Source organism: Erythrolamprus reginae, chromosome 4 (genome assembly GCF_031021105.1).
Source record: "Erythrolamprus reginae isolate rEryReg1 chromosome 4, rEryReg1.hap1, whole genome shotgun sequence".
In the NCBI taxonomy this organism is placed as follows: Eukaryota; Metazoa; Chordata; class Lepidosauria; order Squamata; family Dipsadidae; genus Erythrolamprus; species Erythrolamprus reginae.
Genome location: NC_091953.1, coordinates 112,343,003 through 112,355,982, shown reverse-complemented (window position 1 = coordinate 112,355,982; position 12,980 = coordinate 112,343,003). Strand labels below are relative to the sequence as shown.

General features: G+C 38.7%; 1 protein-coding gene across 1 annotated transcript in view; it reads left to right on the top strand.

Moving 5' to 3' along the window:
• Positions 1-12,980, top strand: part of TMTC4 (transmembrane O-mannosyltransferase targeting cadherins 4) — an 84,721-nt gene that overhangs the window by 45,673 nt on the left and 26,068 nt on the right. Inside the window, 3 exon segments of the mRNA XM_070751228.1 lie at positions 3,950-4,047; positions 6,852-6,944; positions 11,742-11,903. Of these exon segments, the coding sequence (XP_070607329.1) occupies positions 3,950-4,047; positions 6,852-6,944; positions 11,742-11,903 (353 nt within the window).

Sequence of the window (12,980 nt, the reverse complement as noted above, 5' to 3'; positions counted from 1 at the left end):
TTAAACAAATCAAAAAGATAAAAACAAAGGCATAATAAAGATGCATATACACATTCAAACAAAAGAAAAAAACACATTGAAAGTGCTTTTAGAAACACTTGAAAAATACAAAGGAAAAGAACTTCATTTTAATAGTAAATAAATTAGTTGAGTTATATTTTACAAATACAAATAACCTGAGTTAAAGATCTGCATAACCCAGGGATGTCAAACGCGTGCTATCATGTTGTTGCCATGTGATGTATTGCAACTTTTCCCCCCTTTGCTAAATGGGGTAGGCATGGCCAGCATGTGATGCATCTGCCCTGCAGGCCATGGGTTTGACACCCTGGTATAGCCTTGTGATGAACCAGGGCGTGGCACAAACGCAAGACAGCCAGACAACTGGTATGAATCCCTTTATTGGCACCAACTTTGCCCTCAACATCCCATTTACTCTCCGGCCTGGAGGAAAGCTCTCTCACAAACCTGTAGCAGCTTCTGGCAGCAGATACTTTATTTATTGATTTGATTTGATTTGATTTGATTTGATTTGATTTGATTTGTATGCCGCCCCTCTCCGTAGACTCGGGGCGGCTCACAACAACAATAAAGCAATATAGAACAAATCTAATAATTTAAAAGTCACTAACAACCCCTTATTAAAAAGCAAAAACATACACACAAACATACCATGCATAAACTGTACAGGCCCGGGGGAGATGTCTCAATTCCCCCATGCCTGATGGCATAGGTGGGTTTTAAGGAGTTTACGAAAGGCAAGGAGGGTGGGGGCAATTCTAATCTCTGGGGGTAGCTGGTTCCAGAGGGTCGGGGCCGCCACAGGGAAGGCTCTTCCCCTGGGTCCCACCAAATGACATTGTTTAGTCAACGGAGCCTGGAGAAGGCCAACTCTGTGGGACCTAACTGGTCACTGGGATTCGTGCGACAGTCCAAACGGGATTCGTACTCCAGTCCAAACGCTGTAAGCAGAATGATTGCAAATCGGTCACTCCAGCAGGGCTGTGTCCCAAAACCGAAGAATTCACACCAATAATTCTAGCAAGATAAGCATACAGAAGCACAACAATAATTCAAACAGTCAGGAGGAATGCCAAGAATACAGGCTACAACTCTCCACACTAGATGCATTCAATGTTTGTTCCCAACAAAAACTGCCTCTCCTTTAAACTCCATTTCCAGGTGTGCCTTTATTTATTTTATTTATTTAATTTATTTATTCATTTGTCCAATACACAAATACATAGGAAGAAAAATAGACATGTAGTAATACCCTGTTTCCCCGATAGTAAGACACCCCCGATTGTAAGACATATTGGGGGTTTCAGGGGGGTCGGCTAATATAAGCCATACCCCGAAAGTAAGACATATTGCCGCCTCCCTCTCATCTAGCTGCGCGCCGCCTCCTGCCCACGTCCGCACCGTCCCCCTCTCCATACGTCGCCGCGTCTGCCACCTCCCTCTGATCTTAATGAGTGCCGCCTCCTGCCCACTTCCGCGCCGCCCCCCTCTCCATACGTCACTGCGCCGTCCCCTGCACTTGTCACTGCCGCCTCCTGCTTAAAATGCGGTAATGCACACAGTATTAATCATACATCAGTAAAACATACACACTGGCATACTGGGGTATCATCTGCTGTTTTGTGGTGAATACAATACTGTTCAGGTTGTTAATAAATGTTAATTTTATGGTTAAAACAAAAAATTTGACAATTTTTTTCCCAATATAAGACATACCCCAAAAGTAAGACATAGTGGGGCTTTTGGGGATAAAAAGAAAGTAAGACACTGTCTTACTTTCGGGGAAACACGGTATATATAAGGGTAAAGTGAACTTAGAGGAGAGGATAAATGAAAGAAAGAAAATATATATGATAAGTGAGAGAAAGGAAAGACAATTGGACAGGGGACGAAAGGCACACCAGTGCACTTATGTACGCCCCTTACTGGCCTCTTAGGAACCTGGAGAGGTCAATCGTGGAGAGTCTAAGGGAGAAATGTTGCGGGTTAGGGGTTGACACAATTGAGTCCAGTAATGAGTTCCACGCTTCGATAACTTGATTGTTGAAATCATATTTTTTACAGTCAAGTTTGGAGCGGTTCATATTAAGTTTGAATCTGTTGCGTGCTCTTAGAAACATAGAAACATAGAAGACTGACGGCAGAAAAAGACCTCATGGTCCATCTAGTCTGCCCTAATACTATTTCCTGTATTTTATCTTACAATGGATATATGTTTATCCCAGGCATGTTTAAATTCGGTTACTGTGGATTTACCAACCACGTCTGCTGGAAGTTTGTTCCAAGGATCTACTACTCTTTCAGTAAAATAATATTTTCTCATGTTGCTTTTGATCTTTCCCCCAACTAACTTCAGATTGTGTCCCCTTGTTCTTGTGTTCACTTTCCTATTAAAAACACTTCCCTCCTGGACCTTATTTAACCCTTTAATATATTTAAATGTTTCGATCATGTCCCCCCTTTTCCTTCTGTCTTCCAGACTATACAGATTGAGTTCATTTAGTCTTGCCTGATACGTTTTATACTTAAGACCTTCCACCATTCTTGTGTTGTTGCGGGTGAAGCTGAAGTAGTCATTGACCGGTAGGACGTTGCAGCATATGATCTTGTGGGCAATACTCAAATCGTGTTTTAGGCGCTGTAGTTCTAAGCTTTCTAGGCCCAGGATTGTTAGTCTATTTTCGTAGAATATTCTGTTTCGAGTGGAGGAGTGAAGGGCTCTTCTGGTGAAATATCTTAGGACATTTTCAAGGGTGTTGATGTCTGAGATGTGGTATGGGTTCCAGACAGATGAGCAGTAGTCTAGGATGTTTCTGGCAAAAGTTTTGTAGGCTCTTGTGAGTAGTGTGAGATTGCCTGAGCAGAAGCTGCGTAAGATCAGGTTAATACCCTTGTAGGGGAATCGGGGGCCTTTCCTTCTTCCTAAGCCACACAATCCACATTGCTCTCTTCTGCATTCTTCCCTGTGCTCTCTAGGATGAGGAAAGGGTGGGCCTTGATCTTCATCTCAACCCCTTCTCCTTTGTTCTACTTCTCCTCTGCTCTGCCCAGCCTGACTTTGCCCTTTCCCGGTTTCATCCACAACCAACAGAGCCACCCTCCTGCTCGCTGTCAGCTGTTCGTCTTCTGTTCTGTCGAGCTCTCTGATAGAATCCTCCCAAAAATGCACAGATACAATTTCAGACACACACACGTTTGAAAATTCAAAACAATGTTCTTTATAATGAAAATTCACTTAACCTAAAGCCCTCTTTTGGTATAGCAAAGAGCACTCGTCTCCAAACAAATTGGTAATTTGTACAAGTCCCTTATCAGTTCTGTGATACTTAGCTTGCAGTTGTGAGGCAATTCACAGTCCTTCTTCTTTCACAAAGTGAAACACACTTTGCCCTGGTTTAGTTTCACAATGGGGAAAAATCAGCACACAAAAGGTCAAAGTCAGTAAAGCAGTCACGAAACACAAGGATCAGATAATCCTCCACAATGGCCAAACCCACAGGCTGCTATATATAGCAGACTCACTAATTACCACAGCCCCACCCAACCACAGGTGGCCTCATTTTCTTTGATAATAATCTCTCAGTTGTTGTTGCCTATGCATCGCTCTCCGCATGCGTGGCTGTATCATTAACTCTTGTTCCGAATCCAAGGAGGAGCTAGATAATTGATCTCCTTCTGAGCGGTCTGCCACACTCTCCTCCTCCCTGTCACTCATGTCTTCTTGGTCAGAGGAGCCTTCATCATCAGATTCCACCGGGGGCAAAACAGGCCTGCAGCATGTGGATGTCTCCCCCACATCCACAGTCCTTGGGGCAGGAGCTGGGCCAGAGCTAACCACAACATCTTCCGTCTCAGATTCAGACTCCGAGGGGGGCATGACAAGACTCTCATTATTTTTCTCTTTTGTCTTTTCTTTTAAAATTGATAGATAAAGAAGGATCCCAGTTCTCCATCGGTTGGGTTTTGCTGAGTGTCCTCCTTGGCACCATGGCGATGTTATGCAAAGAACAAGGAGTTACAATACTGGTAATTTTAACATTTCTTGGCAATGCAATTCTGCGGTAACTGGAGTGTTGTTTACACAGACACATTTTCTGTATTTCCACATTACTCAGGATTAGTAATAGAGCGCTGGTGAGACCACATTTGGAATACTGTGTTCAGTTCTGGAGACCTCACCTACAAAAAGATATTGACAAAATGGAACGGGTCCAAAGACGGGCTACAAGAATGGTGGAAGGTCTTAAGCATAAAACGTATCAGGAAAGACTTAATGAACTCAATCTGTATAGTCTGGAGGACAGAAGGAAAAGGGGGGACATGATCGAAACATTTAAATATGTTAAAGGGTTAAATAAGGTCCAGGAGGGAAGTGTTTTTAATAGGAAAGTGAACACAAGAACAAGGGGGCACAATCTGAAGTTAGTTGGGGGAAAGATCAAAAGCAACATGAGAAAATATTATTTTACTGAAAGAGTAGTAGATCCTTGGAACAAACTTCCATCAGACATGGTAGATAAATCCACAGGAACTGAATTTAAACATGCCTGTGATAAACATATATCCATTGTAAGATAAAATACAGAAAATAGTATAAGGGCAGAGTAGATGGACCATGAGGTCTTTTTCTGCCGTCAGACTTCTATGTTTCTATGTTTCTATTACTTACAATTTCAGTAGCTTTTTTTAACTCTGAACATTTTCGAAAAGAGCATTGCTGCTTTTCCTTATTTGTTATTATCCTCGGTGTCATGAGTGGCCAGACACCGCACTAAATCATGGTTTGGCTATATTGACAAAGATTTGGGTTTTCTGGAAAATTTGTGGATATTTTCAACTGCTAATTAATATGATTCAAAAAAATGCATTCATGATCTGTACTTTGCAGAAAGAAGTATTTGGGTTGCATGATTTGAAGAGAAACCAAAATAATGTTAAATCTATTTTATGAGATTTGAACAGTGCATGTCAAAAAATATAAAAGCTTTGATAAAGGGAGAAAAATATTTTTTTCTTTGGATGATAAACATTAAATTGTAAAACATCATATGATTTAGAGAGTACCAAACTTGCATTGGTAGGAAATAAATCTCTATACCTAAATCTTTATTATCCATATTAGTATGTGCAGTATAAACAATGGTTTATAAGTCACAAATGGCTTTGTCTATATCAATTGTGTGTGTGTGTGTGTGTTGTGTGTGCATATTAGTCTTCCATTACTTTCTAATAATACCGGGATCAAATTCCAGATTGATCCAGAATTCAGAATCAGCAATTATTGCAAAATACAATATACAAAAGGCATTTTTTGTGGTAGTTCAGATTCAAAGAAGTATGGATTTATTGTATATTTTAATCATTTTTAATCACTTTAAAATAGCAACTCTATGCAGCTGAGATAGAATTTAAAAAACACACAATATGAAATAACAATATAATAAGCACATAATGGCTACTGAGCACCAACACCAATCAACAGTAAGTCAGCGTTTAGCTCATGGACTCAACTAACCTCCTAACCCCCCATTGCTAAATAATGATTTACTAATGATGAAGCTATAGACTTTAGAAGAGACAAAAGCTTTTTATGTGACAGCAATCAGGTCTTTTATATTATCTACAGATTTGGGAAATTGTCATTTCCAAAATTTATGCAGGTCTGTGTGGAACTGGCATTCCTTCCAAAGGAAAATTGTAAACAAAAATATGTTTGGAATTTGTTAAATGCCTCAAGACAAATCTATAAAATGATTGTCCTGCAAAATGGGGAATATTCCCATAATATGTAGCAGAGCTCAGAGTTTTTAGAGTCATAAATAGCATTTAACTGGATTATCAGATATGTTGCAAGCCCTTAATGCTGGATAAAAGAAAGTCTTCCTGAATATCAGTTTCAATTTGCTACGCAAGTTGTGGATTTTTAATTACCACTTTCTCTTTATGTTCAACATCTCATACAATTAAGACTACAATTCTCTTCTGTGTCATCTGAAAGTAAGCTCCACTAAAATCAACAGGACATTGCTGATTATAGATATGTAGTAGATAGAGGGATTGGACCTTTTTTTGGACAACTTTATATTGCTGAGAATAAGGTTGTGTATTTACCAAATGCTAAACACCACTAAATAAAGTTGGGTTTATTTTTAGATAATCTCACACCCCCAGACACACAAGCATACAAATAATTTAAATCGTATAGCATAATTTATATTATTTTGGAGAACATTTATCACAAAAGTTTACCAGAAAAAGGCTTAATAAACTTACTGTGAAATATTCGTAGAGAAGAAATACAGTGTTCCCTCGATTTTCGCGGGTTTGAACTTCGCGAAAAGTCTATACCACGGTTTTTCAAAAATATTAATTAAAAAATACTTCGTGTTTTTTTCCCCTATACCACAGTTTTTCCCACCCGATGACATCATATGTCATCGCCAAACTTTCATCCACCTTTAATAAATATTTTTTTTAATAAACTTTAGTAAATAAACATGGTGAGTAATAATCTAAATGGTTGCTAAGGGAATGGGAAATGGTAATTTAGGGGTTCAAAGTGTTAAGGGAAGGCTTGTGATACTGTTCATAGCCAAAAATAGTGTATTTACTTCCGCATCTCTACTTCGCGGAAATTCGACTTTCGCGGGCAGTCTCGGAATGCATCCCCCGCGAAAGTCGAGGGAACACTGAACTGTATATTTCAAAAGCTCCATTCTTTGTTCAGATTTTTTTACCCCCAGCTTTTTATTCTTTCTCTCTCTCTCTCTCTCTCTCACACACACACACACACTTTCTATCTTTCTAAATTGTGTTCTCTATATTTTTAGGGTTTAAATGCTTTGTTTGATGCTGTTGTGATTAACAGACTCAATATTTTGGAAGTTGCTTTGAAGATACTTCATAAGGACAAGTCAGTAGAGGTAAGTCCCTTCACTTTTAGATTGAATAAGATATTATGTGAGATACAGGTAATTTTAAGTTATGACCACAATGGACTCTGCCCATTGAGTCAGAGATCACGACAGTGGTTCCTGCTCCTTGGTGGTTTGTATGCCAGCACACAACTGATTGCTATGGGTAAGGAAAATGTTGTGCACATCTGCCTTTCTGTATGAGCTGACCAGGCCAAACCCAAGAGAGGGGGGGGGGGTCAAGCATGAGTGTCTAATCCCTTTGCACCCATAAGCAATTCTAAGTTTGGCCCATCTTGAATTCTGTTGACCATCATCTATCGCCATTTGCTTCCATTGTTATTTGTTTAGATTTTGGTAGAGAATTTTAGCATGTAATAAATCTCAACCTCTCTCTCTGTCTCTCTCTCTCCTCCCCTCCCTCCTTCTCAAAAAGCCATCAAGTTAAAACTAGGCCAGAATTAGGCAAAGGTGGCGATTCTATGACATGTGGACTTCAGCTCCCAGAATTCTTGAGCTAACATGATTGGCTCAGGAATTCTGGGAGTTGAAGTCCACAAGTCATAGAAGAGCCAACTTTGCTTAACCCTGAACTAGGCTATTACCAAATGTTATTCAATTGTGTTACATTTAAATCTCTTGCCTATCCTAATCTTGCTTTTAGCATATGGTTTCCGCCTTCTGCCGCACGAATCCCAGCGACCGGTTAGGTCCCACAGAGTGGGCCTTCTCCGGGTCCCATCAACAAAACAATGTCGTTTGGCAGGGCCCAGGGGAAGGGCCTTCTCTGTGGCAGCCCCAACCCTCTGGAACCAACTCTCCCCGGAGATTATAATTTCCCCCACCCTCCTCGCCTTTTGTAAGCTCCTAAAAACCCACCTCTGCCGTCAGGCATGGGGGAACTGAGATATTCTTTCCCCCTTGGCCTTTACAATTTATGCATGGTATGTTTGTTTGTATGTATGTTTGGTTTTAGTAATAAGAGTTTCTTTAGCTGTTTTAGTATTGGATTTACATGCTGTTTTGTTACTGTTGTTAGCCGCCCCGAGTCTGCGGAGAGGGGCGGCATACAAATCCAATAAATAAATAAAATAAAATAAATTTGTTTCACCTCTAAACAAATAAATTTATTTACCTCCAAATAAAATGATAGTTGGACTCAGAATGTTAAAATTAGGAATATAATGCATATACCAATGCCCACAATAGATTTTTTTGGATATATCATTATAACTGAGACGTTTCTGCAAGTAATGATACTATAGGTACCTGTCAGGTAGGCATGAGATATAATGCAAGGAGCATGGTTTTCCATAAATGTGCACATGGATTGGATATAAAGATTTTCAACTGAAATCCAAAACTTCTGGAAAGTAACAATAGAGGAAGTCAACAAAAGAGAAATTTCTCTGCAAAAATTACTCGGTTTGCTCCTGTGGAAGTCATCAAATAGGTTTGTTTGTTTTCACCAATTTTCTACATTTCCATCTCACTTAAGTGACTTGTAATTCTCACCAAAAGATCTAACAGCATATTTTATTTTACCTCACACTTCAATCATATTGTATGACCAAAAGGGAGCAAGTTTAATAAACAATAAAAATAAACATTATATATGGCTGAATGTTTTTAAAAAGCACCAATTTAAGTATCATATCAAAGCTTTAATGTGACATCTGTCCACAGCTTTTGAAACCTGAACTGTTAACTGTAATATTGGCTTTCTTCCTTGTTTAATTTGTTGTTTTCTCAGTTATCAAACACAGTGAATAGTAGTACCAGATAACTGCCAGATGTCATAAAGGATTGCATGTCATCTAACAAATTCAAAATATTATAGAATGCTATTAATGTCAAATACTAAACACCATTAATATTCTCTGTCAAATAAAATAAAATTAGAAAATTAAATACCATTCCAAGCAACTATTGAATTCTGTTACATGACAACTATACATATTTTTAGTATCTGTTAAAAGTTATAAAATTATAAACAGTTAAAGCAATGGCAACATTATATGGAGCGTTTATACATTCACATTGACATAACTGAAATTGATACATGTAGAAAGTAATGTTAAATAATAAAAAAACAACCTTTAGCAAGCTAACAAGTATTTCCAACAAATTTCCTTCAAAAAGTCTTCTCTGTTGATTTCAGTGGATGTGGAAGTTTTTATTTCATTATTAAGCTTGTGAAATAGTTAAGCACTGAAATTTATAGAATTATTTCTTCAGTTTCCCTATTGTGGTACAGTACTAAAAAACAGAATGCTTGTTTTAATGACCCTCCCTGTCTTTCAAACTACTCAAGACCCATTTATACCGCCAGGCATGGGGGAGTTGAGATATTCCTTCCCCCTAGGCCATTACAAGTTATGCATGGTATGTTTGTGTATATGTTTGGTTTTTTATAAATAAGGGTTTTTAGCTGTTTTATTATTGGATTTTCACATGCTGTTTTTATTATTGTTGTTAGCCGCCCCGGGTCTACGGAGAGGGGCGGCATACAAATCCAATTAATAATAATAATAATAATAATAATTATTATTATTATTATTATTATTATTATTATTATTATTATTTTATACTATCCAACAATCAAGCCAGTGCATAAACGTGCAGATCAATAAAACCAAATGACACCAACATAAATTCAACTATCAAGTAACACCTACATGGAAGTTTCTACAATAAGGAATTGTATTTCAGTATCTTTTATGGAAAAATATACCTTTTCTTTCTTTTCTTTTCTTTTCTTTTCTTTTCTTTGTTCGGTTTGGAGGATTCTGTTGGGTATGTTCTCTTTTATAAAGCAATTTTAAAACTTTGCAAATTTTGGAAAATGCTATAAGGAGATAGAAGGAGAAGTCAATGAGAAGAAGAGAAAAGTTCTTTTTTGCTCTTTCCTCCTCTTTCTTTTTTTTCGTTTTTCGTTTTTCTTTTCTTTTCTAGCTTTCTTTTTTTATCCTGGGTCTTTACATCTGCATTTATCTTATCTATTTAGTGTAATTTTCTATTCTTTATCTTATGTTTTTTTTATTTCTTAATTTCTTTAGAGACTTAACTTCATTTTATTTTTTGTAGATTTAATTTTATTTTGATTCTATCCTTTTCATTTTTAATTTTTTATATAAAGCAATTAGTAATTAGGTTGGTAATTGGATTAATTAGGCAATATTAAGTGATATTATTGGGTTTATTTTTTTCCCTTTGATACGCTACCGTAAAAAATTTTCAAATGTTTTTTTAAGGGTATTTTATTAATAGGCGTTAACTATTTGTAAAGGGTATTGATGATATATGAAAAATGATATGGAAGTGATTAGGAGAGATTTGAAACATTTCAGCCTATTCAATGTGAGATACTAGAATTTGGAATGGGGTCTTAGCTAATAGTATACTTCTATAGCATTAAAAAATTGGGCAGCTATTTTTATTCAGATGTCAAAAGTGAAGGTGGTAGCATTGTATTTTATAACTTCCTGAAATTGATTTATTGTAAAACAATTTGATGTTGTTATAATTTTTATTGTACTGTGATTGGACAGAAAAAAATTTAAAAAATTCTTTGCCAAAAAGGAAAAATATACCATGATACATGCTTCCCAAAATTTATTATTCTTATACAACTATGGAATTTAATTTGGGCCATGATCCAAAACATTTATGCCTCTAGCTTTCTGGAAAGCTCTTAAACCGGGGTGGCGCAGCAGGTAGTGTGCTGTACTCCAGGCCACTGAAGCTGGACTGTAGGTCAGCAGGTTCAAATCTCATCATCGGCTCAAGGTTGACTCAGCCTTCCATCCTTCCGAGGTGGGTAAAATGAGGACCCGGATTGTAGGGGCAATATGCTGGCTCTGTTAAAAACTGCTATTGCTAACATGTTGTAAGCCGCCCTGAGTCTAAGGAGAACGGCGGCATAAAAATCAAATAAATAAATAAACAAACCATGGTTTGTCCAAAAACCTTGGGGATCCCATGGGGAGCATGCAGAGATGGCTGTATCACGTTCAGATGGTTGTTATTACATCTTTGATCCTGGTTGACTCAGCCTTCCATCCTTCCAAGATCGGTAAAATGAAGACTCAGATTGTTGGGAGCAATGTGCTGACATTTGTAAACCACTCAGAGAAGGCTGTAAAGCACTATGAAGCAGTATATAAATCTAAATGCTACTTTTTTTTTGTATTTATTGGATTTGTATGCCGCCCCTCTCCGCAGACTCGGGGCGGCTAACAACAATGATAAAAACAGCATGTAGAAATCCAATTAATAAAACAACTAAAAACCCTTATAATAAAACCAAACATACACACAAACATACCATGCATAACTTGTAATGGCCTAGGGGAAAGGAATATCTCAACTCCCCCATGCCTGGCGGCATAAATGAGTCTTGAGTCGTTTACGAAAGACAGGGAGGGTGGGGGCAGTTCTAATCTCCAGGGGGAGTTGGTTCCAGAGGGCCGGGGCCACCACAGAGAAGGCTCTTCCCCTGGGTCCCGCCAAATGACATTGTTTAGTCGACGGGACCCGGAGAAGGCCAACTCTGTGGGACCTTATCGGTCGCTGGGATTCGTGCTGGTAGCAGGCGGTTCCGGAGGTAATCTGGTAATCTTGCTATTGTCCCACAGTCTTGGTTGTTTTTAATGGCTGTTACAATTGTTTTTTATGAGAGCCAGCAAACCTTTCTCATTCTTACCCAGTCTGCACATACTTACTTGCTCTGTTTCTATTTTAAAGCAGTTAACAACTTAGATTTCTTTTTTTTTTAAACAATTATTATTTCCCTTTTCTTCACAGAGCCTAGTGGTGTTTAGAAAAGGACTTCTTTTCAGAATTACTCTTTTGTTATCCGGAGGAGCCACTGTTCTATATGCCCGCTGGCAAATTATGGGCACGGGGCCTCCAGCATTTACAGAAGTGGATAACCCAGCTTCGTTTGCAACCAGTCCGCTTGTAAGGGTAAGCTGGAAAATATGGAGTTTTGCCAACGTAAATGATTGTTGAAAAGATCAGACAGCGGCACAGTGAATGTGCTGCATAAATTGAGTTCCTAGTTCAGTTCCATCCATGCCAATAATAGTTTGGGGGAAAATATGTCCACCGGAGGTCTTGGAAATGGTTGCTGAACAAAATAGAGAGTAATTAGGCTGCCTGGACCGCACGAATCCCAGCGGCCGATAAGGTCCCACAGAGTTGGCCTTCTCCGGGTCCCGTCGACTAAACCAGTGTTTTTCAACCAGTGTGCCGCGGCACACTAGTGTGCCGTTGGACATGGTCAGGTGTGCCGTGAAGCTCAGAGAGAGGAAGAAAACAAGAGAGAGAAAGAAAGAAAGAGAGAGAAAGAGAGAAAGAGAGAAAGAAAGAGCAAGAGAGAGAGAAAAAAAGAGAGAGAGAGAAAGAGAGAGAAAGAAAGCAAGCAAGAGAAAGAGAGAGAGAGACAAAGAGAGGGAGGGAAGGTGGGAGAGAGAAAGAGATAGAGGGAGGGAGAGAGAAAGAGCAAAAAAGAGGAAAGAAGGAAGAGAGAAAGAAAGAGGGATGGAGAGAGAGAGAAAAAAAGAGGAAGGGAGAGAAAGAGGGAGGGAGAGAGAAAGAGAGCGAAAGGGAGGAAGAGAGAGAGAGAGAGAGAATTTTTTTGTCCAAACTTTTTTTAGCTGCCTCCCCCCCCCCCCCAATGTGCCCCATGGTTTTGTAAATGTAAAAAATGTGCCGCGGCTCAAAAAAGGTTAGAAATCACTGGACTAAACAATATCATCTGGCAGGCCCCAGGGGAAGAGCCTTCTCTGTGGCAGCCCCGGCCCTCTGGAATCAACTCCCCCCGGAGATTAGAACTACTCCCACCCTCCTTGTCTTCCGTAAACTACTTAAGACCCACCTATACCGCCAGGCATGGGGGATTTGAGACATCTTTCCCCCAGGCTTATTATAATTTATGTTTGGTATGTATGTGCTGTTTGGTTTTTAATTATGATAGGGTTTTTAGTTTTTTAATTTTTAATTATGATAGGGTTTTTAGTTTTTTAATATTAGATTTGTGCC